At 42.8% G+C, this 27811-nt stretch overlaps 1 protein-coding gene across 1 annotated transcript in view; it reads left to right on the plus strand.

The window, feature by feature from the left end:
• Positions 1–27811, plus strand: part of LOC145416718 (ionotropic receptor 93a-like) — a 390485-nt gene that overhangs the window by 260716 nt on the left and 101958 nt on the right. Inside the window, exon 5 of the mRNA XM_080285648.1 lies at positions 860–956. Coding sequence (XP_080141774.1) covers positions 860–956 — 97 coding nt within the window. The remainder of the gene's footprint in view (positions 1–859; positions 957–27811) is intronic.

A 27811-nucleotide genomic window follows, 5' to 3' on the forward strand; every position in this document is an offset into this window, starting at 1 on the left:
TTCGAAAACCATATCACCTTAATGAAGGGCTTAATTTCTCCTCTCTTCTACATTTTCTTACACGTCTTTCCTCCCTCCCTTCATTGCCGTTTTCGTTTTCTCCTTCCTCTTCTCTCTTTTCATTGTTTCCTTTTTTCTTACAATCCCACGAAGCTTTCATGAATTTCTTTTTCTTCCTCCGTTTCATCTCTGCTGTCCAATATTCTAATTTCTTTTTCCTTCATCCTTCTGTTCCCAATACGTCATCTCCTTCTCCATCAACTACTCTTCCTCGTCTACCTTCGTTTTTCTTCTTCTGTGCTTAACTCCTTTTTTTTTGTTTTTTTTCTTGCTATTTATTTCATTTCTGTATTTCTTCCTCGTCATCCCTCTTCTCTCAATCTTTCATCTCCTCACTCATGTCTCCTTCTTCATTTCTTTTCAGCCTGGGTCTCATTTTGGATTTCCTTGGAGGGGTGGAAATTATCATTTGCTCCCTATCTCCTTCAGCTATTAATGCATCTTGTGGTTTACGGAATATTATTTCATCGCTAATACAGAAGCTTTTAGAGGAATAAAGCAATAAGGATTCAGTTTCAGACATTCATTAACTACAGCTGCAGAATCAGTAACTATTGTTCGAATAAGGATTAAATGAAACAATACATCCCAGAGCTTGAGCTTCCCATATGGACTCCTACATGCCCTGCTCCCTACCTCCCCTGTTTTCTTAATCTTTTCTCCTTCCTGTTCGCCTCATTTTGTGTCATCCCCCTTTTTTTCCTTCTCTTTCTTCTCCCTCTCCCCCTCCTCCATTATCCTTCTCCCTCTCCTGCTTCTCTTCGTCCTCATCCTCATCAACTTATCCTCTCGACTGCAGGTACCAGAAGGCTGTTAACTCTCTGGCTGACCTGGTGGACAGGGCAGACATCATACCCGTCGTCACCAGGAACGACCCCAACCACATGATATTCAAGGTCAGCACACACACACACACACACACACACACACACACACACACACACACACACACACACACACACACACACACTTCACTGCTTTACATTATCATCACATTTTTATCCCTACCATATTCATTATCATTATCTTAACGTACATGAACATCCTTACCATATTCATTATCATCATCATTATCATACTAATCAGCACAATCACTTTCATAACTTGTCTTAATCATCATCATCATCATCATCACCATCTTCATCATTATCACCTTTTTCCCTGAACATTTCAGCACAGCCGAAGTGCATGTACAGTAAGTTCTCAGGGAGTGTGGTTGACAAGCAGTACCCACGCTGATGCTGAGAGAACTGTCCCTTCTTAACTCCATCTTTTTGTGGCACGTGAAAACAAGAGCTGTTGGGTTTCAGGAAGCATAATGACTAGTCTATAAACGGAGTGAAGTACTTATCATCATCATCATTCTACCCCTATTCACCATCGTCATGATTATCTTTATCGTGTCATTGACACCGTCATAGTCATCCTAATCTTATCCGTATTTATCGTCATTACCCAATTTCCCACCAGTAGGAGAAATGGGAATGAGCCAGAAATAATCCACGAAAGCATAACATTGATAAAATTATTCATATCAAAAATTCTTCGCTTTTAGATATAGCTTTTTCCTCTTCTTAAAATATTATTAAAGGTTTATTAAAGCTGGTGAATTAATAAATAATTTTGCCCCGTAATTTTGCATATACTGTAACTTGTGTTGTTTATCCTTGTGTTAAGAAACGACTTCCAAACTTTCTTCATGTATCTACCTATCTATCTATCAGTATCTGGAGATAGATAGATAGATAGATAGTTAGGAGGATAAAGATAGAGAGATAGATATAGACAGGTAGATACATACGAGCACATAGATATGGTTAAAGAAAAATATATAAATGCATAAATAGACAGGTATAGATATAGACATACGATGTTCTTGAACTCCACCGACAAACGTTCGAGATCAGATTGGTAGGCAAAAATAACACTTCATTCTGCACAGTTTAATTGAATTGATAGAATAATCATGTCAAAAATTCTTCGCTTTCAAGATATAGGTTTTTCTCTATCATAAACTAGTATTAAAGGTTTATTAATTCTGGTAGATTAGTGAATAATTTTGCACTGTAAATTTGCATACCGGTATACTGTAACTTGTGTTATTTATCCTTGTGCTGAGAAACGACTTCCAAATCTTCTTCATGTATCTACCTATCTATCAATCAGTCTATCTGTAGATAGATAGAGAGATAAATAGGTAGATACATACATAGATATGGATAAAGATATATATATATATATATATATATATATATATATATATAGAGAGAGAGAGAGAGAGAGAGAGAGAGAGAGAGAGAGAGATGCATAAATAGACAGGTATAGATATAGAAATACGATGTTCTTGAACTCCACCGAAAACGTTCAGGATCAAATTGGTAGGCAATAATAACACTTCAGTCTACATAGCTTTACTGAATAATACTTTATTAAAGAGAGACAGGTATTTTAAGAAATGTACTTAATCACGCCCAAACCAGGGATAAAACACGAGTGACCATCCAAACACATTCCCACCACAACCCTCTCCTCCCGTGTAACAGTTTATAGTCAAGTACGGCATTAATATGCTAATTTGTAGACTTACATTATATGCCATGGTCTATGTTAATAAGAGCATTTTGTACAAAGTTATAAATAAATTAATACCCAGGTGGAAAGACGTGGTTTTCACCGCAGTGGAAGGTTTCTCAGTGCTACCTTATACTGAATAATGGGAACCCTCTTTTTGTGTACACTTTTGTGAGTGCCTACGTGTATTAAAAATAATTTAATACTGTACATGAGACAATACGATCTTGACTCATTCCTGTAAAGATGCAATTAGGTAAGAACATTTAGGAAAGGACACACACACACACACACACACACACACACACACACACACACACACACACACACACACACACACACACACACACACACACACACACACACACACACACACACACACACCAACTCTCTCCTCACAAATCATCTCAGTTTTACATCCACTGCTTCCTGTCAGACAAGAATGGGATAGTTTTGATATGTTACACGAATCATAATAAGAAAACAATGGTATTCGATCCTGTAACTGTAATCATACCCAAATGCATTATGTTTTACATTAAAAATAAATTTAAAAGTGTTCTCGCGTCAGGTGTCAGCTGAAATGCTGCTTATTGCTCTCAAATTAACATTTTGGATTGCAATACCAAGCAGTGCTAAAGAAAATGCTCGAACGTGTAATATCACCATGCTGTTTTTTACTGATAATCAAAGCACGGTAGCTAAATATTTCTACATCATGTCATGAGTAAATTATCAATCCTGCGCAGCAGAATGGTATCATTTTCGGCGCCCTTGACTGTTGCGCTAGACACAGGTTGTGTGTGTGTGTGTGTGTGTGTGTGTGTGTGTGTGTGTGTGTGTGTGTGTGTGTGTGTGTGTGTGTGTGTGTGTGTGTGTGTGTGTCTGTGTCTGTGTCTGTGTGTGTGCTTTAACTCCTAAACTAGTTGATATATTTGAATGATCATTCCCATTCGAGACCTGGTTACTGGGAAGGTTTTCCACAATATAACATGTAGCAACGATTATAGGGGAGCCAGTCCCCCACAGCAAATTAAACATTCTCAGAAACAGTGAAAGGAAGGCAGATATGGTTTTGATACCTTAGTACATGTTGTACAAGAAGAGACATGACTCTGATATCTTAGTTGTACAATGGACTCTCATTCGTAATGTGATATTTGGGGAGAGTGACCCCCCAGATGTTTCCTGAGGGGCCAGCCCACCTCAAAAATAAAAACGATCAGAAATAGGTGAAAGTAAGATCATATATTTCAACGAAAGATCACCGATCAGTTCGTCTAGTTCCATGATAATGTCTTCCACCATTACTTTTATGGGGTCAAGACCCCGTCGCCAAAGAAAAAATTCAGCAGTAGTAGTGAAAGGTAGGCAAATATGGTTTTGATATCTTAGTGCGAGATGTACATTGAACTTTCCTCCGTAATGCTATACTTGGTGAGCGTAATCCTCCCAATGATTCTTGGGGGTCCTCCGCCTCCCAGAAATAAAGATGATAAAAAATAGGGGATTGTGAGCACTTGGACATCAGAGAAATCGGCTCACATATCACAGGGCTGGGTAAGCTTCCATGTATTCTCAGAGTTCGCTGGAAGAAAATGCACGTCTTTTTTTTTAAATAGAAAATGATTCATGAATGATACTCATGATTAGCTAACCCGAGCATGCGGTACTTCCAAGGCGGACAGAAAGCTGATGACGGGAGAGCTGGAGCTCCCGTTTCATCAGCCCTCGGGACTAACTCCTAACTATTCCCCTTTGATGAACTTTTTCAGTGTTTCTGTAACACAGAGACTAGGCCAGCATGCTCTCCAATACACGATCCTTCTAACCAGCAACACCAAACTACATGTACTTTAAACACTACACTTTCTATTCAAAATTTAAACAAACATGACATCGTCACAACAAGCCATCAAAGCCATCAAAGCCCCCACCATCTGCCCCTCTCTCGGTGACGACCAAGCGAGTTGCCTGGAACGACTGTCTGACTCACTTCTTCATTTCTGCAACATTCGCGGCCTTTCCTCTAACTTTCCCTCTGTGGAGCACCATCTCTCATACACTAAACCTCACCGTCTCTTCCTAACTGAGACTCTGCTGTCTGAGGTGACTAATAGCAAACTCTTTTCTGTATCCTGCTACTTTCTCTATACTCATTTCAAAGCCAAAGTTCGTTGTTGTGTATATGTATGCGACGACATATCTTGCTCACGTGTTCCTGACCTTGAATCTTCTTAATTCTACACCCTCTGGCTTCGGCTATACTGTCATTCTCTGACTAAATGTATCTGTGCTATTTACTTATCCCCTATTTCTACTGATTGTGAAAAACTCTTGGATTATCTTACTTCGAAGATGGAACACATCCTATCAATCTCTCCTTTCTCTGAAATCTCCACTCTAGGAGATTTCAATGTTCAACACCACCTTTGGCTCTCCTCTCCTTTCACTGATCCAGCTGGTGAACAAGCCTACCATACATCTTTTCTAGCCTTAATGACCTAGAGCAGCTTGTACAGCACCCTATCTATATCCCTGACTGCCTTGGAGAGAGTTCCAACATACTTGACCTCTTCCATACAACTAATCCCTCTGGTTATGCTGTTAATCTCTCCTATCTGATGGGCTCCTCCAATCACAACCTGTCCTATCGCTCCAGTAAAGCTTGTGGACCCTCCCAAAAAGCGTCAGTTGCAACACTTTGGAGCCTGTGACTGGGAGTCCCTCAGGCAGTACTTCTTTGATATCCTCTCGATTGATTATTGCTTCCATGGCCAAGTGCCACCTGTATGTGCCTTGCACATTACGGAGGTTATTCTCTCGGGCATGGAAGCATACATTCCGTTCTCATATCCTTTTCACTAATGAAAAGAAAAATTGGTTTAATCACGCTTGTTTTAATGCTATCTACAACAAAGAGAAGGCCTATATAAGGTACCGGAGCCCACCCACCTCTGAATTTCATCTCTTTTACGTTTCTGCCCGGAATCGTGCTAAGTCTGTTCTTAGCTCTGCTAAAAATAATTTCATCCGTACTAAATGCTCTTAACTCTCCAACTCGAATTCTTCCCGCTCCTTCTTGGGTATTGCTAAACACCTTCCTAACAACTTTACTTCATCCTTCCCTCCTCTTTTCCACCCCGATGGCTCTGTAGCTATTTCTTCTACTGATATAGCAGAACTCTTCGCTCAGATTTTCTCCGCCAATTCCACTTTAGATGATTCCGATGCTGCTCTTCATTCATTTCCCTCCTCTGACTTCCTCATGGCTGACATTAAAATGTCTTCAGCTGATGTATTTTCTGCCATCACTGGCCTCAATACTAACAAGGCATGTGGACCTGATGGGGTCCCTCCCGTTGTCCTCAAGAACTCTGCTTCTGTGCTTACACTCTGCCTAGGTAAATTCTTTCGCCTTTATCTGTCAACTTGTAGGATACCTTTTTTCCTGCTGCAAGTTTGCTCTCATGCAGCATTTCTCAAAGAAGGGAGACCATTCCCAGTCCTCGAACTATCGCCCAATTACTTTAACTTCCTGTAATTCAAAAGCGTTTGAGTCTACTCTTAACAAAAAAAAATAAATAAATAAAGCACCTTTCCTATTACAACCGTCTTTCTGATGGTCAGTATGGGTTCCGCCAGGCATACTCCACTGGCGATCTTCTCACCAACCTTTCAGACTCCAGGTCATCCTCCTTTCGGGACTTTGGAGAAAGCTTTGCCTTTGCACTTGACATCTCAAAGGCTTTCGATTGAGTCTGAAATAAATCTTTAATTTTCTATCATTCTATCTGTGCCTTTATCTCTAGCTTCCTTTTTCATTGCTCTATGGCTGCTGTTGTAGCCGATTGCCGTTCTTCTCATAGATCCATCAACAGTGATGTTCTTCAGGGCTCTGCGCTATCTCCAGCGACCTTCAAAGGTGTAAATCTAACCCTATCCACTCATACGCTGATGACTCTACCCTTCACCTTTCCATTCGCTTCTCTCAGCGTCCATCTCAGTGGTTACTTCAGCAAACAAGGGATGAGGCTTTGGCACACCTAATGTCTGACTTAGCTCATATCTCTGATTGGGGTAAAAATAATCTTGTTTTTAATGCATCAAACACTCCGTTTTTCATCCATCAACAAAAAATTTTCCGCACGAATATCCTTTAATTTTTAACAATATCCAACACAATTCTGCATCATCTTTAAACATACTTGGGGTTTAATTTTCGTTGGATTTATCTTGAAAATATCGTATTATTACCTCTCTTGTATAATCTACTTCCAAGAGATTGGGTGTGCTAACCTGACTCCATGCCTTCTTTACCCCTGCACAGTTATTGACTTTATTCACGGGTTTTATTCGCCCCAGTGTAGAGTACAACTCACGCCTGGGGAGTTTCCCCACATACAGCTCTTATCAACAAGGTGGAATCAAAAGCTTTTCGTCATATCAACTCTTCTCCTCTTACTGGCTAACTTCAACCTCTGTCTTTTCACCACATTGTCCCATCTTTATCTCTACTATAGAGAAGATACAAGTGCTCGTGGGCCCTTCGGGTCCCTCGCACTTGCTCCTGCGGAGGGCTCTCGCGTCTATGTGCTGTTCTAGTGTAACGTTGTCACTTGGATTTTTTTAAGCTAACCAGTTGATCGTGTTATTTGCAGCTTCGGGAATGGAATCCAAGTTGTCCGAACGCAAGTCCAAAGTACACACACAGACACACGGCTACTGTTACAGTTTATTTTAGTTCTACCTCTTAGCAAAAAATTCCACGGAGATCCTATGACGGGCTCCGGGAGCAGCGTTTTTTGGTCAAAATGTGATCGCTCATTAAATATAGTAAAAGTTTTTCAATCGTGTTGGGACCAAGTTTTTTTTACATCAGCGATTTTTTTGCGATTTTTTTTTTTTGCCAATTTTGGTGCGATTTGAATGTGTAGTTTCGGCTGCCCAAAACACACACACACACACACACACACACACACACACACACACACCTGTGTTTGAACAACTGGCCCATACTTCGGATTCCTCACTCACTTCGTTGAGGCCTGTGACCTAGTATTAAAGGTTATGTAGCAGGAATGTCGCTAGACTGATTTAGAAAGTTGTTAAGGTGTTCGCAAGCACAAAATATATCTCTGCATAAGCAGCTGAGATTTCCTGACTCCGAGCATAGTGAATATGTAACAGACATTTTTATTTTTTTTATTTTTTAGTAGTTATAGTGTGTGATTGTACTGATTGATGCTAGATTTGTATTTCTGTTGCCATTGCATTAAGTGCGATGTTTTCCCTCAATCAAAAGCGTATTCTGAGATCACTGAAGAGAACAAAATGTACTAGTTTTTACACATCCAGTTGATATTATTAGTAAAGGGAGCTTTGTGAGTGCATGACAAGCAAGCAAGCGTTTGTACACACGCCTAGCTTCATAATTTCATCTTGGTGTAAACCTCCAACATTTCTGATGAGGCAATTGAACAGTAACAGAAGAATCTAATATACTATAGCGTAGCCGTGAGTCCGTGTGTGTGTGTGTGTGTGTGTGTGTGTGTGTGTGTATTTTGGGCAGCCGGAACTACACATTCAAATCGCACCAGAATTGGCACAAAAATCGCAAAAAATTCGCTGATGTGAAAAAACTTGGTTCCACCACGATTGAAAAACTTTTACTATATTTAATGAGCGATCATATCTTGACCAATAAACGCCGCTCCCGGGGCCCGGTCGGTTGCCGTGGCCGAGTGGTTAATATCTCAGACTTTGCGTTCGGACAACTTGGGTTCCATTCCCGAAGCGAGGTGAGGGCGCCTTTCTTCGGTACGGAGGCGTCCTAGTGCACCAAAATTGGCATGAAAATCGCAGAAATTCGCTGATGTCGAAAAACTTGGTCCTATCTCGATTGATGATTTTTTATTAGAGTTAAGAGCGATCAAAGTTTGGTTTGGAAAACAGTTCACACATGTTGGCACGTGCGCGAGGCAGTGCAAACATATGAAAATGAAAAACAACTCATACCTCGCATTTGTCACTTTCACAGTGCTTTAAATCGATTTTATAGTGAAGCATGTCATTTTTTTTTTTTCTTTAACAGAACGGAGGAAGGAAAAACAAATGGGGGAAAAAAAAATAATCCATACACCAGATTACTGGTGTCCTCTGTTCATAAAATATCTGTAACAGTTAGACTTGAACAGTTGTAGGTTGAAATTTAGGAAAACAACTCTGGGGAAGCGAGTTCCAGAGAGATGCCATTTGGGGAATGAAAGAATTCTGATAGGCAGAAGTTCTGCAATATGGTTGAGTGACATTCCAGTCATGAGCGCTACCAGATGCCCGTGTAGCACGAGGGAAGGCATGGAGAGGTAGCACCATGGACGCAACTTCGTCTGAGCATTTGCCAAAAAAATATCTGTAAAATAATGCAAGGGAGGCAACATTACTTCTTACTTGCAGGGGAGGTAGTTTATATGTAATGTCAGAGTTGTTAATGATTCTAACAGCTTTATTCTGAATTTTGTCTAGTTGTCGTAATGCAACCTCTCCACAACCATTCCACAAGGGTGAGCAATATTCAAGCTGAGAGCGCACATGACTCTTATAAATTATAGCTAACTGCTCATCGGCGAAGAAGCTACGGACTCTATACAATAATCCAAGTTTCTTTGAGGCGGTTTTAGCAAGTGATCTGACATGAGAGGTCCAGCTGAGGGCACTGTTAAGTGAGACACCAAGAATTTCAATACTTTTGGAGATGGGAATATTAGTAGCACTGAAGGTAATGTACGAATCTGGTAATATCTGTCTATTAGTAAACTGTATGTATTTAGTTTTACTAGCATTAAAAGAGACAAGGTTGTTTTGTCCCCATTCACTGATTGTAGATAGATCTTGATTTATGGAGATGGCTGTACTGAGTTGAGAGGTAGAGATATTAGACTTTGTAATTGGATGTCTGAGTGTGAATGAACTATGTAGTGTTGAGTCATCTGCATATGAGTAAATGGGATTGTGAGTGACAGATAAGAGATCATTAATATGAACCAGAAATAGGGTTGGCGCCAGAACTGATCCCTGCGGCACGCCGGCTTTAATTGAGTGGAAATTCGAATATACATCATCTACTTTTACTCTTATTTTCCTGTCACTAAGATAAGAAGAAATCAGAGGAACAAAAGATGTTAGTCCATAGCAAGGGAGTTTGGACAGCAGGGAACGGTGCCATACTCTGTCGAAAGCTTTAGAGATATCAAGAGCTGCTGCATGAGTTTCTCCAAAATGATCAATTGATTGATGGATGGTATGAGTTAAGAGATTGAGTATGTCAATGGTGGATCTTTCGCGGCGAAAACCGTATTGTCTATCACTAATTACGTTGTTGGATTCAAGATGTTTAACAATATGCTTATTATTAATTAAATACCTTACCAAGAGAAGATGTGACAGCTATTGGTCTGTAATTGGAGGGGTCATTCCCTCGGAAAGGTGGAATTGCAAGGGGCTTCTTTGGTCTCATGAGTAAGCATATAGCTAAAAACAATATTTATTGAATGTATTTACTACCTTTTGAAAGAATCTCTTCTCTATCTCACATAGAAAGGTCATTAGCCTCTGAAACCATCGCGGTCGGGCGTGTCATTTCAGGCCACTCAATTCTCAGCTGAGAGTCAACATGGCTTCGCTACGCCTTCCCGTAAGCAATTTGTTGGTACAGTAGAGTTCAAGTACACTCTACATCTACATCTGCATCTCTCTCTCTCTCTCTCTCTCTCTCTCTCTCTCTCTCAACCTGGGTAGTTTTTGGTTTCATATAAATCAGTCTATTATGATTACGTCTTTTAAATTCTTGTGCTATGTACAAATTATTATTCGGTTTCATTGAGACATTCTGACCTACGAAAAAGTTAAATAAAATTCTCATTAATACTCTAAGGTGCCTAGGACTCTAAATACAATCGACTGCCGTCGGCAGGAAAACAATTCTAGACTTGCCCCGATAAAAGAAGGTTAAAGATGGTATCGTTTACACTTTTAGGCTTCTGTACAAACTCGCATATGAATAAAACTAACTGCCATTAGCGGAAAATAATTAAAGTTGCCCCAACCATGAAAGAGTTAACATCTTCACTACGAAGGTCTTTCACATTTTAAATAATATCCGAAATACTTTTATAAATGACGTCATCTTAGGCCGCTTTCACACGAGGCCACCGGTGGCCGCCAGTGGTGGCCTAGTGTGAAGGGGCCGGCAACTAGTGTCCTCCGCTGAACTCACGCCACTCCTTGGTACGGTTCTCAGTTGAAAGAATGGCGTCCCAGGAAGAGCTCCTTCTCCTTGCCTTGCTGGCGGTAACTGACGGCGCCGTATGAAAGCTCTGATTTGAAACAATGCTTTACAGCGAGTGGCAGACACTAGTTGTGCGAGCGAGCCACCGCCGGGAGCTGGTTGCTGGCCGGGCAACCGCAGTGGCCTGGTATGAAAGGCTCCATTGAAAACTATGGGAGGCAACTAATTTCGGCCACTGGTGGCGGCCACTGGCGGCCACTGGTGGCCTCATGTGAAAGCGGCCTTAGTGAAGGAATACAAACAACTACTAAGAACATACTAAATCTGACATACATCAAATGCCTTATTCTCGTCGGCTGAGGGTGCTTTCACACTGTCCGGTTTCTTGCCGTGACCGTGGCTAGCCATGCGCCGGAGGTATCATGGCTCTCTGCCGTGAAGGAAATAGGTCGCACGGTGCCATGACATGGTTCAACCAACTCCAGGTTGGTATGTACCCACCAGCGGAAAGCGATGGATCACAGGCAGCGTCTGAAAGCCCTTTATGTCTTATATTTATGGAAAAAGAAAAGGCGACAGTGCTGAGACCCTTGGATGCAACCAATCAGCGAACAAATAGACACAGTGGGAGCATTTGCAACACAGTGTGATGAACTAAGAACTGATGACATTAAATGTTTTATTTTCGAATCGTCTTGGCTCTTGTCCCATAACACGGGCTTCTGCTCAACGAGAGACAGTAGAATATCTATGTCTGTTGCATCACTTACCATATTGATGTAAAATAAGTCACTTCAGTACTGTTTTTTACACGTGTACCAACATTATCAAGAGTGACAATGAGTAGCAGCCGAGTGTATATGCGGCAGACGGCCGTGCAGTGTGCAGACAGACAAGCAAGTTCAGTCAATGGATTTAGCACTGGAACCAAACAGACCCAGTGGGGTCTCGTACTCGTACACCCGCTGACATAAGAACCTGCTACACGTCAAGTGGCTCGTTGGTGATACCTGGTAACCTGCCGTAGTAAAGAGAAGAATTCTTTGAATGAACTTCGTCACTTGTAACGGTTATCCTGATTGGCTGTTGTATTTTATGGTGTAGCTATCATGAAAAAAAAAAAAAAAATCGTCGATAAATATGTATGCACATTCATGTTTAATCATTATTTGTTACTAGTGTTCCTCACAAGCTTTTTTTTTCTTAATGATGTGATAGAATTTTATTAGAAATAAAACATACCAGATGTGGCAGGATCTTATTCCCAAGTTTACCACACAATAATGTAAGGATAGCATGAATATTATATTTGGGCACTGGAATTTAGTAGGTCTAAATAAAAATGTCCTTCGCAATATGTTTATTAAAGCATTCTTATTGTTAAAGCAACGACTACCACAATATAATGAAGATAAACAACTGAAATTAAACAGTGACAACAGTTTACCATCCTGCTTTGCCACTTACACCCACAGCAGGGCGGTGGCCAGTCGAGCCTGGGTGACCAACTGTTCCATCCCATAACACCTAGACATATGATACACTTCTATAGTAAAACTAGATTCATTAACGATCTCATTATCTCTCCCATAAGAGAATGTTACTGTGAGGTGTGAGGCTAGCAGATCAAATCCTGCTTGAGCCCTCTATAAAAGCGATACATGTCCATCCAATAATACTATTATAGCCTGTTTGATAACTATACAACAAGGACAGGGTTGCCATATGTCCGGATTTTCCCGGACATGTCTTGCATTTAGGTGTCAAAGTCTTCGTCCGAGAGGAATTTAAAAAATTCTTCAAAAGTCCGGAATTTCAGCATCCATCACTTTTTCTCGAAGAAATTAATATACCATTACACTCTAATGGCCAGAGAGAGAGAGAGGCCTCGTTGTTTTCGTCAGCTTTTAGTGCTGCCAACTTGGTTGGTTTAGTGCCAGCACATAGCTAAAATATCCTGCCTTTTCCTGTTGTTCAGCCACGAGCTTATTTTTTGTTCCTTCCATAGTGCTGTTATAGCCATAAAATACATGGTAACTGCACACAGTTATTGGCTTAGTTTTCATTTTTACACTAGCATTTGTTATTCTTATGATCTTATCCTGCATCTAAGGCGCTATAGCATTTTTCAGTCATAATCTAGCCAGTTCTGTACTTAGCCTGTCTTTCATTTTATTATAAAAAGATTTAAGATTGTGATACAGCACAACAGTTCTGGTGTGTGTCTGTGTATATATATATATATATATATATATAGTGGTAGGTGGGGGTGCCCATCATCCACTCAGTGTAGTGGTACCCTGTTTGTAGGGTAACTCTACATCGAGTGGCAAGCCAAATGATATCCTGTAAACCAGGAAAGCATTTACAGTGCTGGGTGGTAATCTTTTAACCAACCGACATGTGCTCCCTACGTGATAGCAAGTGGGTTGGCGGAGGGTTAGTGCCCATCCCCGGAAAACAACTAACTAAAAATATGAACAAGAAGCCTCGGACCAGGACTGACCAAAAGATGACGACTAAGGACAGTACAAAGGACATGAAACGGATGACGACCTGGAATGTAAGAGGTGCAAATAATGAGGTGAAAGAGAGAGAGAGATTGTCTAAGTGCTTGAGGGTGCGAAAGTGGATGTATGTGGATTAACTGAAACTAAATGGGGAGGTGAGAGTGTGAGAGAATGGGAGTAAGGATGGGGTATATGTGCAGTTGTAGGTGAGAATGAGAGGGCAAAAGAAGGAGTGTGTATTGTTGTGAGTAACAAATGGAAGGAGAACATAAGAGAGTATGGATCAGTTGGTTCAAGGATTGTGTGGATAAGACTGAAAGTTGGACTACAAATGTGGGCAATTGAGTGTGTGTATGCGCTAACACAACATTGTGCAAGCAGAGTGAGAGAAGAGTTCTCGACAAATGTGAAAGTGTGCATGTAAAAGTTTGAAAGGAATGAGAGAGTATTTTTGAATGGTGATATGAATGGTAAAGTAGGGAGTATGAAGGTGGATGGAGTAGTTGGTGAGTGGGGTGTGCCTGCTGCGATAGATGAGAATGGCAGTGCTTTAGTGGACATTTGTGCCAGGAGCGGGTTTGTGTTAGCCAATACCCTCTTCAGGCGCAAAATGATCCACAGGTATACATGACGAGTGATGAGAAGGGTGGATGGTGAACTGAATGAAAGGAAGGCAGTGAGTGATGATTATGTGTGTGTGGATGAAAGGGAGTGAAGATGTGTAATGGATTCAAGAGCATATAGAGGCTGGGGGAGTGGACTCCAAGTAAAATGGAGTAATAGAAGAAAAGAAGGACAGGAGGAAGGAGTAGATGTAAGGAGAGTGGAAAGGTTACAAGAGGATGAGAAAAAGATAGAATATAAGAGAGAAGTGGAGGAACGATTGGGTAAATACAAATTGGAACAGATGGGGGACGTGGAAGGTGTGTGCAAGATATTCACAGAAGAAATATGTGCAGCATGTGAGGTGATGTGTGGGGTGAAGAGAAGACGAAAGGGGATGCAAGGAACAACATGGTGGAATGTAGAGGTGAGACAGGCTGTGGCACAAAAGAAGAAAGCATATAATGAATGGATGAGAAAGAGGGGCGTGAAAGAAACTGAGAGACGGAAGAGAGAGTTATATGTAGAAAGGAGGAGAGAGGTGAAAAGATTAGTAAGAGAGAGTAAGAAGAGAGTGGATGAGGAATTTGGAAGGAATCTGAGTGTCAAGTGGAGGGAATGTAAGAAAATGTTCTGGAAAGAGGTAAAGAGAGTTAGACAGGGTGGCAATGAAGTTTGTAGGGGAGTGAAAGAAAATAACGGTATATTACTAGTTGAGAAGGGAGAAAAAGTGAGAAGATGGAGAGAAGACTTTAATGAATTGTTGAACATAGAGAATGAAAGTAATGCGAGTATAAGTGGCTGGGGAATGGCTGGGAGAAGGAAGGAGGCGAGAAGACAGGAAGAAATCAATAGGATGGACGTTGTAGAAGCAATGAAGAAAGTCAAAATGGGGAAAGCCCCAGGAATTGATGGAGTGTGTGGTGGAATCCTGAAGTATGGGGGAGAGATAGTAGAAGAATGGATGTAGAAGATGTGCAGATTGGCATGGGAGGAAGGTAAAGTCCCGGAGGATTGGAAGTCAGGTATATTTATTCCCTTGTACAAAGGGAAAGGGGAAAAAGAAGTGTGTGGTAACCACTGGGGCATTTGTCTTCTTGTACCCCCTCCACAATATGTCTACCCCCGATGTATATATGTCCCCCCCCAATGCATACATGCCCCCACTAAATTTGCTAGGTCAGCATGCTCTCCCACGCCTGAAGACGGCGTTATTGCATCAGTTCTTAGCAGACAGCCAACACGGGCAGACTGTTTTACTGTGAGCTTGTAATAAACTCCTTATCTAGCTGTTTGTACATGGAGTTTCTATTACCAAAGTATTGCAAGTTACATTTGGTAGCAGCGGTGTTTCGAACCATCACATTCTGACCGCCTCCTTGGATTTTTAGTGATACGACAAGATACACGACGACTCGCATCTGCCAGCCTCGCCCCTCCTCTGTGCCTCTAGTGGTATAATCCCTTGGCTGTGCTTTTTGAGTGTACCATTTTTCTCACCAGTGCTCACCTTTCACACAACCGCACCCATACGCCTTGTTCCTGACCGCACGTGTCGCCGTCGCCGACCTACGCACCTGTTGCACCTGTTCCCAGCACCTGTTCCGGACTCATCATAGCTCCTGCCCCCACCGTGCCCCTTATCACTGTCTGCCCGCTGCCTGCCCACCACCATTCTCTGCATTTGCAACTCACCAGCTCTACACCTGCCTTGCGCCGACATCTGCCTCACCACCCACCACCGGCCTCCGCCGTCGCCCGCATCTGGTCTGCATTACGGAGCCTCCTAAGACCACCACTCCCTGCCGGTGATTCATCGCAGCGTCTCTTCTCCTCTCCGCCCAGCTGTCTCTCCACCGCCGCCCCGCCCCGCCCCGCCCCGTCGCCCCGCCCCGCCCCAGCCCAGCTACGCCCAGCCACCCTGCACGTCATACATCTCGACACTCCCGTTTCTACTGTGTAACTATAGTATATCTTTCCTTTCTCTAGAGATTATCCTCGATTTTCTCTACAGATTGGTTATTGTAAATATTCCATTTCATTTCCATTACCCCGTTTTCATCTTCACCTACGTTATTTATTATCCATCTCATCCTTCGCATTTTATTTAAACCATTCATCCCCGCCCCTTCCTTCATATTTTCACACCTCGTGTATTCCGTTCTCTCATTATTATTTATACATTTCCACCTACGTATCCATCTTCATCCTTTCATCTTCCATTGCTGCATTAAATGTCATACTTTCCACGTCAACCGCTTACCACCAGCCCTCTCGACCCGGAAACGTCACCTGCTCATACCCCGTCTGCCGACTCTAACACAATCACTCATTTACGAAGTGGCAAAGAGTACCACCGCCCTGTACCTGAGACTCCCGTTTCACTTCCTGCAGAATCACTTACTACCCGTCCTACCCTCGTAAATCCAGATACCTCCTCCTCTACTCCTGCCTCTACACTCCCTTCTTCTTCCTCTACTCCTTCCCCTGTCGTTCCCTCTCCTGCCTTCCTTCATACCCCGTCTTGCTCGCCCTTAACTGCCACTACCTTCTCTCTCTCCCACACCTCTCCTGCCGCCACTTCTGCACTTCCAGCCATGGCCAACCCTCCACAGTCTATCTATTTCGACGATGCCTTTCGTCCCAAATTTACCGGCCAGGACCCAACTTGGTCTGTCTATGATTTCCTCAGAGAAGTCGAAACCGAAATATATAATAGACAAATTACCGAGGAATCGCTTAAAGTAGCTTACCTCCTCAGTCGCTTGCATCACGGTAAATCAGACATCGGATCCGCGATCCGTGCAGGACATTTCGATAGCATTCGTACCTTTTCTGATTTTCGTACGGAACTCATCAGCCTTTGTTGCCAGCATTCAAATACCGCGTCTCTCATGGGATTCATTAATCTCCTAAACCAACTAGATGAGGACTTGCACGTCCCAGCGCAATATGCCAAGCTCCGCGAAGCTGCCGCCGCCATGAAAGCACCTAGTAGCGAGATGCTCCACTTACTGGTAGGCACGAAATGGTTAGAAGACAAGAATGGCGTTCCAATGCTTTCACTCACCAACTTTGCTGACTTAATTGGTTACCTCAGATTCCTTCACTGGCTTACTCCTAAACAGCGAGAGCTAGCCTTGGAAATCAGTTTCAATCCAGGAGATAAAATTATTCAGGTCACTAAAACCATTCATGAAAGAACAGGTTCGAACTACACGCGTCAGGGCACCACCCAACCCTTGGCCTCCTCAGTCTGTCACACCTCCACTACCCCAGACCAATCTCGCTCCCATCCCACCACACGCGGCAGACCTGCCACACATCGCTCTCCTACCGCAGGTCGTGATCAGTCTAGTGCCCAATGGAACAGACATTCTTCGATTCTTTGCTGGTACTGTGGTCATCCTGGACATCGAGCTTCCAGTTGCGAACGTACATACAGACGTCCTCACTCCCAAACCAGACAGCGTACGCCTTCCCGCTCACGTCGTCCACACTGCAAATACCACAAATCAAGCACGACTCACACCACTGAGGAATGTAGTTACCTCAACCGCCCACAATCGGGGGAAGCGCCGCGCCCGTATCTGACCAATATCACGTAGAACCAGAAACCCAACTCCCCATCCGCCATGTAGGTCCCATAACATCCTCAGGTTTAGTCATTCTCGGAAGCAGTCATGACATACCAACGTCATTCTTCTTGGACACAGGATCTATAGTAAATCTCATCTCCGAAAATTCCTTACAAATTATTCATCGCCATCACAGCCACGTCAGTTTCCTAGAACCACCAGACATTCGCCTATGTGGTGTTGACGGCTCAGAGTTTAAGGTTAAGGGAAGAGTCACCCTTGAAGTCAAACTCCACAGCGATTTGCCCCCTATCCTCATTGAATTTCATGTCACTAATGACTTGCAGTATCCCGCAGATGCCCTTATTGGTTTCTCCACCGTGGCACAACATTCCATTGCATTATTACCTGCTTGTGGTAGTATAGATATTTCTGGATTCCCGGTTTACACTATGGAATGTCCCCGTCCTGTTCTTACGATCAAATCAGTCCTTCAATTACCTCTGTCCCTATCACTACCAAAAAGTCCAACCCAGCCCAAACCACCGCTATCATCATCTGAGAATACAGAGATCATTCCTTTACTGACTGCGAGCAAGGACATAAATTCCTCAATGTCTCCTGATACATCATCTCAGCCCTCGAACATGGCTCTTACATCCTCTCCCGACAACACTATCGCTGACTCAGACATGTCTCAGTTACCTACCTCACACAGTCTGAATGATCTTCTCCAACACGCAGAGACGAAACGTGCAGTAACGAATACGTGCACAATTTTGTTACCGCATAAGTTCACCAAAGTCTCTGTTTGTGTTGCCGGTGCGAAAGAAGGAGTGGATGTACTAACCCTACCTGAGACGTGTTGTGTGAATGGCTTGACTTATGAGTCAGCGTGGTGTACAGTCTTAGAGGACAGTTTATGCTACCTGTACTTGCTCAATGTCACAAATGCTCCACTAAAACTTAAAAGTGGTGTTAAGATTGGAGACTTCCTAGTATACCCAGTGGCCGTAAAGGTGTGCCAGGATTCCTCAATTCCTACTATTCAGACTGATGATACGCCAATCGGTGTATGTACTATTAACTCTATGGGATCTGCGCCGACGCATTCACCCGATATGCTCTCACATCTCACTTGCACAGATTTCCCAGAACATACGCCTCAACTCCTCGACCTTCTGACCTCGTACAGAAACGTGGTTGCCTTACCCAGTGAACCGATGGGTAGAACAGACCTTGTCAAACATACGATTGAACTACTCCCAGGAACTCAGCCGATTTACATACCAGCGTATCGATTGCCTCACAGCCAGAGAAAGCAAACAGATCAAATGGTACAGAACATGTTAGACCAGGACATTATTGAACCCTCCGTCAGTCCATGGAATAGTCCACTTTTCTTAGTACCAAAGAAGGACGGCAACCTTAGACCAGTAGTCGACTATCGTAAGGTCAATTCTGTCACCATTCCAGACCGTTTCCCGCTACCTGCCCTCACTGATTTGCTAGAATCCCTTGGTGACAATAACGTAGTCTTTTCATCTTTAGACCTCCTCAGCAGGTACTGGCAGGTCGAAATGGAAGAGTCCTCTCGCCCAGTCACAGCCTTTAGCACTCCTTCCGGACATTTTCAGTTTAAGAGACTCCCTTTTGGTCTGAGAAATGCTCCTTCCGTGTTCATGCGACTTATCCATTCAGTCCTCAGCGGTATGATGGGACACTCTCTTTTTGCTTACCTAGATGATATCATTGTTGTGAGTAAATCCATCCCTGATCATTTTACCAAACTCCAGCAAGTCTTTGAACGCCTCCAGCTTGCAGGCCTGAAAATCAATCTCAGTAAATGTGACTTCCTGTGAAAGAAAATCAAATTCCTAGGCCATGTCGTAGATGCACAAGGCATTCATACTAATGAGGATAAAACTAAGGCGATCATTAACTTCCCAGAACCTACCACTACCGACGCTGTACGAAGTTTCCTGGGCCTCAGTGGCTATTATCGTCGCTTTATCCGGGATTACGCGAAGATCGCCGCTCCTCTGACCCACTTACTCAAGCAGAATGTGCCCTTTGTTTGGACTAACGACCAGTCACAGGCTTTCCAAAAGCTAAAGACAGCTCTTGTAAATGCCCCTATTCTAGCGTTCCCTGATTATACCACACCCTTCCTTCTCTGCACAGACGCCTCAGGCACTGGACTTGGTGCCGTTTTGATGCAACTCAATGAAGTCACGTCCACTCTAAACAATTTCACCGATATCTTACAACGCCACCTTTCAGATCTCAACGTTATCTCTCAGTTCTTCTACCTCAAACTCAACATGGATAATCTCCAACTGGCCGTTGACTCTCTCCTGTCTCAAGTCTCTACCTTGGTTCGTATCCTGGTCGATGCTATCAATGGACGTGTCACTGCCGACTTAGTACCTGTCTCAGCTCTCCGTTCTGTCCTGGAATGGGCTCACTCCACCTTCGGTCTCTCCCCAGTCCTCCCTTACTCCTCCCTTGAATATTATTATCCTGTTCTCGAAGCCACTCTTCTCACTACATACATCGTCGTCCATATTCCTCTCCGTTCTGCCATAACCTTTAACCTTTTCCACATCATTCCCTTCCCTTTCCGCCTCAACAACTCCTTGTTACAGGTATCTGTTCCTTCAGAATATTTCCTCCTCTCCCATGATCATCTTTCCGTTGCCTTCCTTTCTTCCACAGACCTCCAGCAATGTTCCTCCCTTACTCCGAACTCTCGTCTCTGTGCTGCCCACCTTTTCACTATCTTCCCTAGCAGTGCTACACCCTGTGAGTCTGCTTTAGTTCGCAACCATTCCATCTACTCGGCCTGTTCTTTTGTCCCAGCTCCTGACCTGCCGGTCCACCATGCTCACCTCAACCATGTCCAGTACTTCTTCTTTGCTGTTCCCATCTCTGTCACAATCATGTGTCCTGGTTCTTCCGTTCGCTTCGTCCCCGCCAGTGGTCTCTACAAAGCACCTGACTATTGTACCGTCAAATCAGAGTCCGTCATCACTTACGCCACTCGCTATCACCAAGCTGTTCGTAAACACTCCTATGACATCTTTCAACCAATCGACATGCCTTCAACCCTACCATCTGCCAACATTACCATCACCTCCCCTCACTTGCGCATGCTCACCTTCCTCAATGACAGTGATTTCATTATGGATCAATTTTCTCTGGCCTTCAGCCGTTCATGGGTTCATCCAACAGTTGTGTTTCCCTCTGTGGTTATCGCTTTCATAGGTTTTCTACTCATCATCTGTGCAGTGCATTGTTGTGTCAGAAAAATGGAACGTCGACTCCAGGAAATCAGAGTTGCTACAGGCATAGTACGCCCTACACACGCTGTAGAAACTCCCCGTACTTAGTGCCCTCGCATTCCGTGACTACCATTGCCATCTAACATTTAACCAACCTGTGAACAGCACTCTGCCTCCTAGAAAATGATGGTATTTCTTTCATGCATTACTGAGTGACAGTGTATCCTACAGAAAATACAAAAAAAAAAAAAATGAAGGAAGAACAACAATAGAACTCTCATATCTACTCCTTGTTTATCATGTATCAAACTATTATTGTGTACTTCCCATTATGTTTATCTATACCTTCGATCCTTACTGGATTTGTACCTATTATTCCTTGTATATCTTATATGTATATATCCTTCTAATTCCCTCCCCTCAACATGGCCATGTCTCCCCTACTGCCCCTGTATCATACTTATCCCTTGTACGAACCTCCCCGGTCCTGCCTTACTATCATAATCACCCACCATTTAACTCCTGGTGTCAGAAGACACCATCTCAGCTACCCGGGGGAGTAGTGTACCCCCTCCACAATATGTCTTCCCCCGATGTATATATGTCCCCCCCCCAATGCATACATGCCCCCACTAAATTTGCTAGGTCAGCATGCTCTCCCACGCCTGAAGACGGCGTTATTGCATCAGTTCTTAGCAGACAGCCGACACGGGCAGACTGTTTTACTGTGAGCTTGTAATAAACTCCTTATCTAGCTGTTTGTACACGGAGTTTCTATTACCAAAGTATTGCAAGTTACATTCTCAGTGTAATAGGAAAAGTATACGGTAGGATACTTATTGACAGAGTTAGGGAAATAACAGAGGAATAAGTTGGAGAAGAACAGGGAGGCTTTAGGAAGAGAAGAGGTTGTGTAGATCAGATATTCATTCTTAGATCTATAGTGGAAAAGTGTCTAGAGAAGGGAAAGAAGTTGTATGAGGCCTTCATGGATTTATAGAAAGCATATGACAGGGTGGATAGACAAGGATTGTGGAAAGTATTATGAATATATGGAGTAGATGGGAAGTTGTTGAATGCTGTGGAGAGTATGGATGAGGGTGCTAAGGCTGCAGTGCGTGTGGATAGTGAACTGAGTGAGTTTTTCTGTTTGAAGGGTGGGTTGAAACAGGAATGTGTCATGTCTCCATGGTTGTTTAATCTGTACATGGATGGGGTTATAAAAGATATACAAGGTAGGGCTGTGGATGTTGGTGTGGCCCTGATGAGAGAGGGCAGTGTTTGGAAACTCTCTGTACTGTTGTTTGCAGATGATACCGTGTTGTTAAGTGAAGACGAAGGGGAGCTGCAAGGCTTGGTGGATGAGTTTGGGAGAGTGTAAGAAACGGAATTTAAAGGTGAATGTAGGGAAGAGTAAACTTATGGTCGTCGAGAGAGATGAAGCCAGTGAATATACACCCACGAGCCAAAGTTCACCGACAGTCCCTGCCAGGCATATGTTTCCGAACATAGCCGATAGAGGGCGCGACACTCGTCCACCAGAGTAAGGCAGAAGGGAGGAGACGGAAAGGGGGAGGGGGAGGGAGGCAACGAGACGGGAGGGAGAGGGAGGCAACAAGACAGGAAAGAGAGCCTGTGGCGATGGTTGATGACACATACCGGGTGTTTCATTATTATTATTATTATTATTATTATTATTATTATTATTATTGTGTATGAGATAAGTATAAGAAAGAAAGACGTAATCCAGCTTTAGCCTTTAGAAAACGGTTGACATCTTATGTATTTTTTATGACTAGTTCTAGAGGATTTTCCTTGTGTGACGGAAGCACTGGTGATGTCCAATGGCTAAAAGTTTGATAAAGTCTAGCAACCCATAAACAACGGTTTGAATCTGATCCAGACGATCAAAGACGCCACAGGTAAACCCCATCGTCTAAGGGTTAAGGAAGTAAAATATTAATCGTGTCAGGTAATGTGAAGATAGACTGCGAGGTAGAAGGGCGTAAACTAAGAGGCAAGGAGAGAGAGAGAGACAGAGAGAGAGAGAGAGGAGGGAGGGGGAGGGGAAAGAAGTTAACAAGTGAAACACGTAAATGGCAATGCCTAGTTTGATGGTAAGTATTTGAGAATCATATAATTACACACATCAGAAATGAAAGATGATATATACACTATTATGATAACTTTACAGGGTATTAAACATTATTATTCTTATTGTTTTGATGACGAAAAGGCCGGGTCTGTGCTGCATTTTTACTTACTGGTGTTACACGCATATATACCATCTCTATGTGACCAATGTTGTTGCCATGCTGCGAAGTGACCAACCAATCCCCTTCAGTCGGAGTGGCAGTAATACATAATGTCTATCAACAACATAATTATTCTACCACTTTTCACCCTTCCATTTCTGAAGTGCGTATTTATACTGTATGATTCCCAAATACTTACCACCAAACTAGGCATTGCCCTTAACGGGTTTCACTTGCTAACTTCTTTTCCCCCACCCCCCCGTCTCTCTCTCTTCCCCTCTTTGCCTCTTAGTTTACGCCCTTCTACCTCGCAGTCTATCTTCACATTACCTGACACGATTAATATTTTACTTCCTTAACCCTTAGACGATGGGGTTTACCTGTGGCGTCTTTGATCGTCTGGATCAGATTCAAACCGTTGTTTATGGGTTGCTAGACTTTATCAAACTTTTAGCCATTGGACATCACCAGTGCTTCCGTCACACAAGGAAAATCCTCTAGAACTAGTCATAAAAAATACATAAGATGTCAACCGTTTTCTAAGGGCTTACGCTGGATTACGTCTTTCTTTCTTATACTTATACATAATAATAATAATAATAATAATAATAATAATAATAATAATAATAAAAATAATCCATCCATCCTTCATCCAATCCTACGTTGCCCCATGAGGAGCGTAGGAGCCCGGGGCTAGGCAGTTGGTTCTGACATTTAAGATGAGAGTGACCAACCTCACTCATCCCTGAGTGGCATTACGTGAGCAATAAACCCCAACCACCCCTTGGATATAAACCTCACTGGCTCAATCCGATTGGAGAACAATAATTACCCACTAAACCATCAGGGCCAAAATTTGGTTATATGGTTACAACCCAGCGTAGTAAATGGTTTCTTGGTGTACAGGAAACCATTTGGCTTGTCACTCAGTGTAGAGTCACTAACAGGCAGAAGAAAGATGAAAAACTGAAGGAAGGAAAGGCAGAAGAAGATGGAAGGAAAGAAGGATGGAGGAGAGGAAAGGGCAGACACCCGAGAGCAGCACTACATTGAGTGAGTAGATGGTGAGCGCCGCCACCTACCGCCAATAATAATAATAATAATAATAATAATAATAAAACACCCGGTATGTGTCATCAACCATTGCCACAGGCTCTCTTCCTCCCCTGTCTTGTTGCCTCCCTCCCCCTCCCGTCTCATTGCCTCCCTCCCCCTCCCGTCTCATTGCCTCCCTCCCCCCCCCTCTCCGTCTCCTTCTCCTTCACTCAGGTGGACGAGTGCTGCGCCCTCTTTGCGCTTTGTTTGGAAACATAAGCCTGGCAGGGACTGTCGGCGAACTTTAGCTCGTGGGTGTACAGTGAGACTGGATGATGAGGAAATGGAAAATGTGAGTATGTTTAAGTATTTGGGTAGAGTGATGAGTAAGGATGGAAGTTTGGAGGGTGAAGTGCTTGAAAGGGTCCAACAATTAAGAAAGGTTGCTGGTTCCTCGAAAGCAGTGATAAGAAACAGGAAAGTGAGCACAGAAGTGAAAAAGTTACTGCATGCCAATATTGTGATACCAACTCTGACGTATGGAAGTGAAACTTGGACGTTGTTGGAGGGACACAAGTCAAGAGTGAGAGCGGTGGAAATGAGTTATTTGAAAGCAGCCTGTGGAGTCACATGGAGAGACAGACTGACAAATGAGGAGGTGAAGGAGCGTTGTGGTGTGGATGTTGATGTGTTAGGAAGCATCAGGAGAAACACACTGAGGTGGTTTGACTATGTGGAGAGGATGGAGAGTGAGAGACTGAAGAGGAGAGTGTATGTGAGTGAGGTGGAGGGGGAGAGAGGGAGGGAAAGGCCAAGGATGAGATGGTGGGATGGAGTGGAGATGTACAGTATATGAGAGAGGAAGATGTGAATTGGGAGCAGGGCAGTGAAATGGTGGGGGACAGGGTGACGTGGAGACGGTTTGCTTGTGGCCACCCCGTATAAGGGATTAAGGCTTCTGGGTATATATCTATCTATATATCTATCTATAGCCCGACGCCCTAATCCCACAAAGGGTGGCCACAGACAAAACGCCTCCAAGTCGCTCTGTCACCCACCATTTGACTACCCTCCCCCCAACTCACTCTCCCTCCCTCATATACCTCTCTACTCCATCCCTCCACCTCATCCTAGGTCTACCCCTCCCTCTCCCTCCCTCCACCTCACCTACATACACCCTCTTAGTCAGTCTTTCATTCTCCATTCTCTTCATATGTCCAAACCACCTCAGTGTATTTCTCCTAATCTTCTCAACCACATCCACATCCACCCCACAACGTTCCTTCACTTCTTCATTCGCCAACCTGTCCCTCCAAGTCACTCCACATGCTCCTCTCAAGTAACTCATTTCCACTGCTCTCACTCTTGACTTGTTCCCTCTTGCAAGGTCCACGCCTCGCTTCCATACGTCAGGGTAGGGATCACAATACTATCATGCAGTGACTTCTTAACTTCCATACTCACCTCCCTATTTCTCATCACTGTTTTCAGTGTACCAACAACCTTCCTTCCCTGCTGTACCCTTTCACGCACTTTATCCCCCAAAGTTCCATCCTTACTCATGACACTACCCAAGTACTTGAATGCACTCACATTCTTCATATATATATATATATATATATATATATATATATATATATATATATATATATATATATATATATATATATATATATATATATATATATATATATATATATATATATATATATATATATATATATATATATATATATATAAAGGTTTCATAACGTCAAATTCCCAAAGTGTGTGTTGGGGGGGGGGCGCGGGGAGCATGGGTTTCAGCGAAGGCGTCCGGTATTTTGACAGCTCAGATATGGCAACCCTAAACAAGGAATATGTGGTGGAAAGTAATATCAACTATTGTCAAAACGATAAAATATAAATGTTTAAGTCATTCCTTTTACTGACATGTGTTGGGTTAAAGCTATGTAAAGACTAAACTGAAATGCCTGTTTCATGAACATACAACCTTCACCTTAAAACTTGTCGCACCAAATGAAATTCGAGATATGATTCCCATTCGCGTGATACATGTTGTCTTTAGCTACTGGTGAACAATATTACCTTATCCATTAATATTACTACCATTCATGTTTGTAAACCGTCAGAATCATCATCAGTAATGCCAACTGCTTACCCATCAACAAGTCTGCTCCTTCATTTTCGCATTTCACAATCACCATAAACTCACTCATTCCACCGGCATGCTTTCCATTCTTGTTAATTAAGGTACTGTTAACTCTTAATCATGTTAGATATGTTACGTGAAGAATCCTTAAGGATACATACTTAACACTGGCAATTATTGTGATCTATACCTTCCCTGAAAGTATTTAGTATTGTGCTTCCACAATGGTATTCTTCACAACACATAAATTAAAATATAAATAGTCATCATCCCTGCTTCTTGAGACATGGAGCAAACATGAGAGGTTTCATAAAAATATTTATGGTTATGTAAACTATCCATCATGGATTTATAGGAAGCGTTGGTTGTGAGAGATCGTGAGTCAGGATTTCAGGAAGTCGTAATGGTGGAAGGTGATAAGACTGGTAAGCATGACAGAGGCCGCCAGTGTGGAATGTGGGAGAGATGAGTGATAAGATGCGAGTGGTGTGAGTGATTAATATGATAAGATACTGTGACATCGTAGTTTTTTTTTTTTTTTTTTTTTTTGTCCGACTCTGGGCATAGGCTTCACAGTCTGCTGTCAAGGCCCAGTAGTCCTCATACTACTGTGTTTGTCCATTGTGGGACATGCAAATGATAATGAAAGCTTTTGCTCCTCGATGTTTCTCAGCCTACCGATCCAAGCAGATTGAACAAACACGCACACCAGTTAAAAAACATTTATGACCGTATAGATACAACAAAATCGTATAACACCTCATACACAGAGGACGGAACAGTCATAGAAGAAGGTAGAGGGAGGGTGGAAATAATCTATAACAGAAATTGATAAAGGGAAAAACGTCAGGTGTTAATCCGGATGTCTGGCAGTTAGGCAGTTGATGTTATTGATGATGATTCTGGTGCTTTACAAATATGAATGGGAAAAATATAAATGGATATGGTTATTTCGTTCTCCAACAGCCAAAGATATCATGAACCACATGCATGGCAATCATGTCTCAAATTCATTTTAGTGTGACTAGTTCTAAGGTGACGGTTTGGGAGTTGTTCACACAACTTTCATCCGACACATGTCAGTAAAAGTAATAACCTAGTGTTTATATTCTATCGTTTCGAGAATCATTGATATTACTTTTCACCACATATTCCTTGTTGCATAATTATCAGACAGGCTATGATAGCAATGCTGCATGGAGATGTATCACTTTTATTGACGGCTCATGCAGGGTTTGATCTGCTAGCCTTACACCTCACAGTAGCATTCGCTGTATTATGGAGAGATAATGAGGTCGCTGACTAATAGATTTAGTTTTACTATAGAAGTTTATCATATGTCTAGGTGATATGGGACAGAACATTTGATCACCTTGACTCGATTGGCCACCGACCTGCTGTGGGTGGAGGTAGCAAATCAGGATGGTAAACTGTTGTCACTGTTGAAATTCACTTAATGACCTTCATTTATTGTGG

Source organism: Coenobita brevimanus, chromosome 107 (genome assembly GCF_032717465.1).
Source record: "Coenobita brevimanus isolate Jiangsu-jjx chromosome 107, ASM3271746v2, whole genome shotgun sequence".
NCBI lineage: Eukaryota > Metazoa > Arthropoda > Malacostraca > Decapoda > Coenobitidae > Coenobita > Coenobita brevimanus.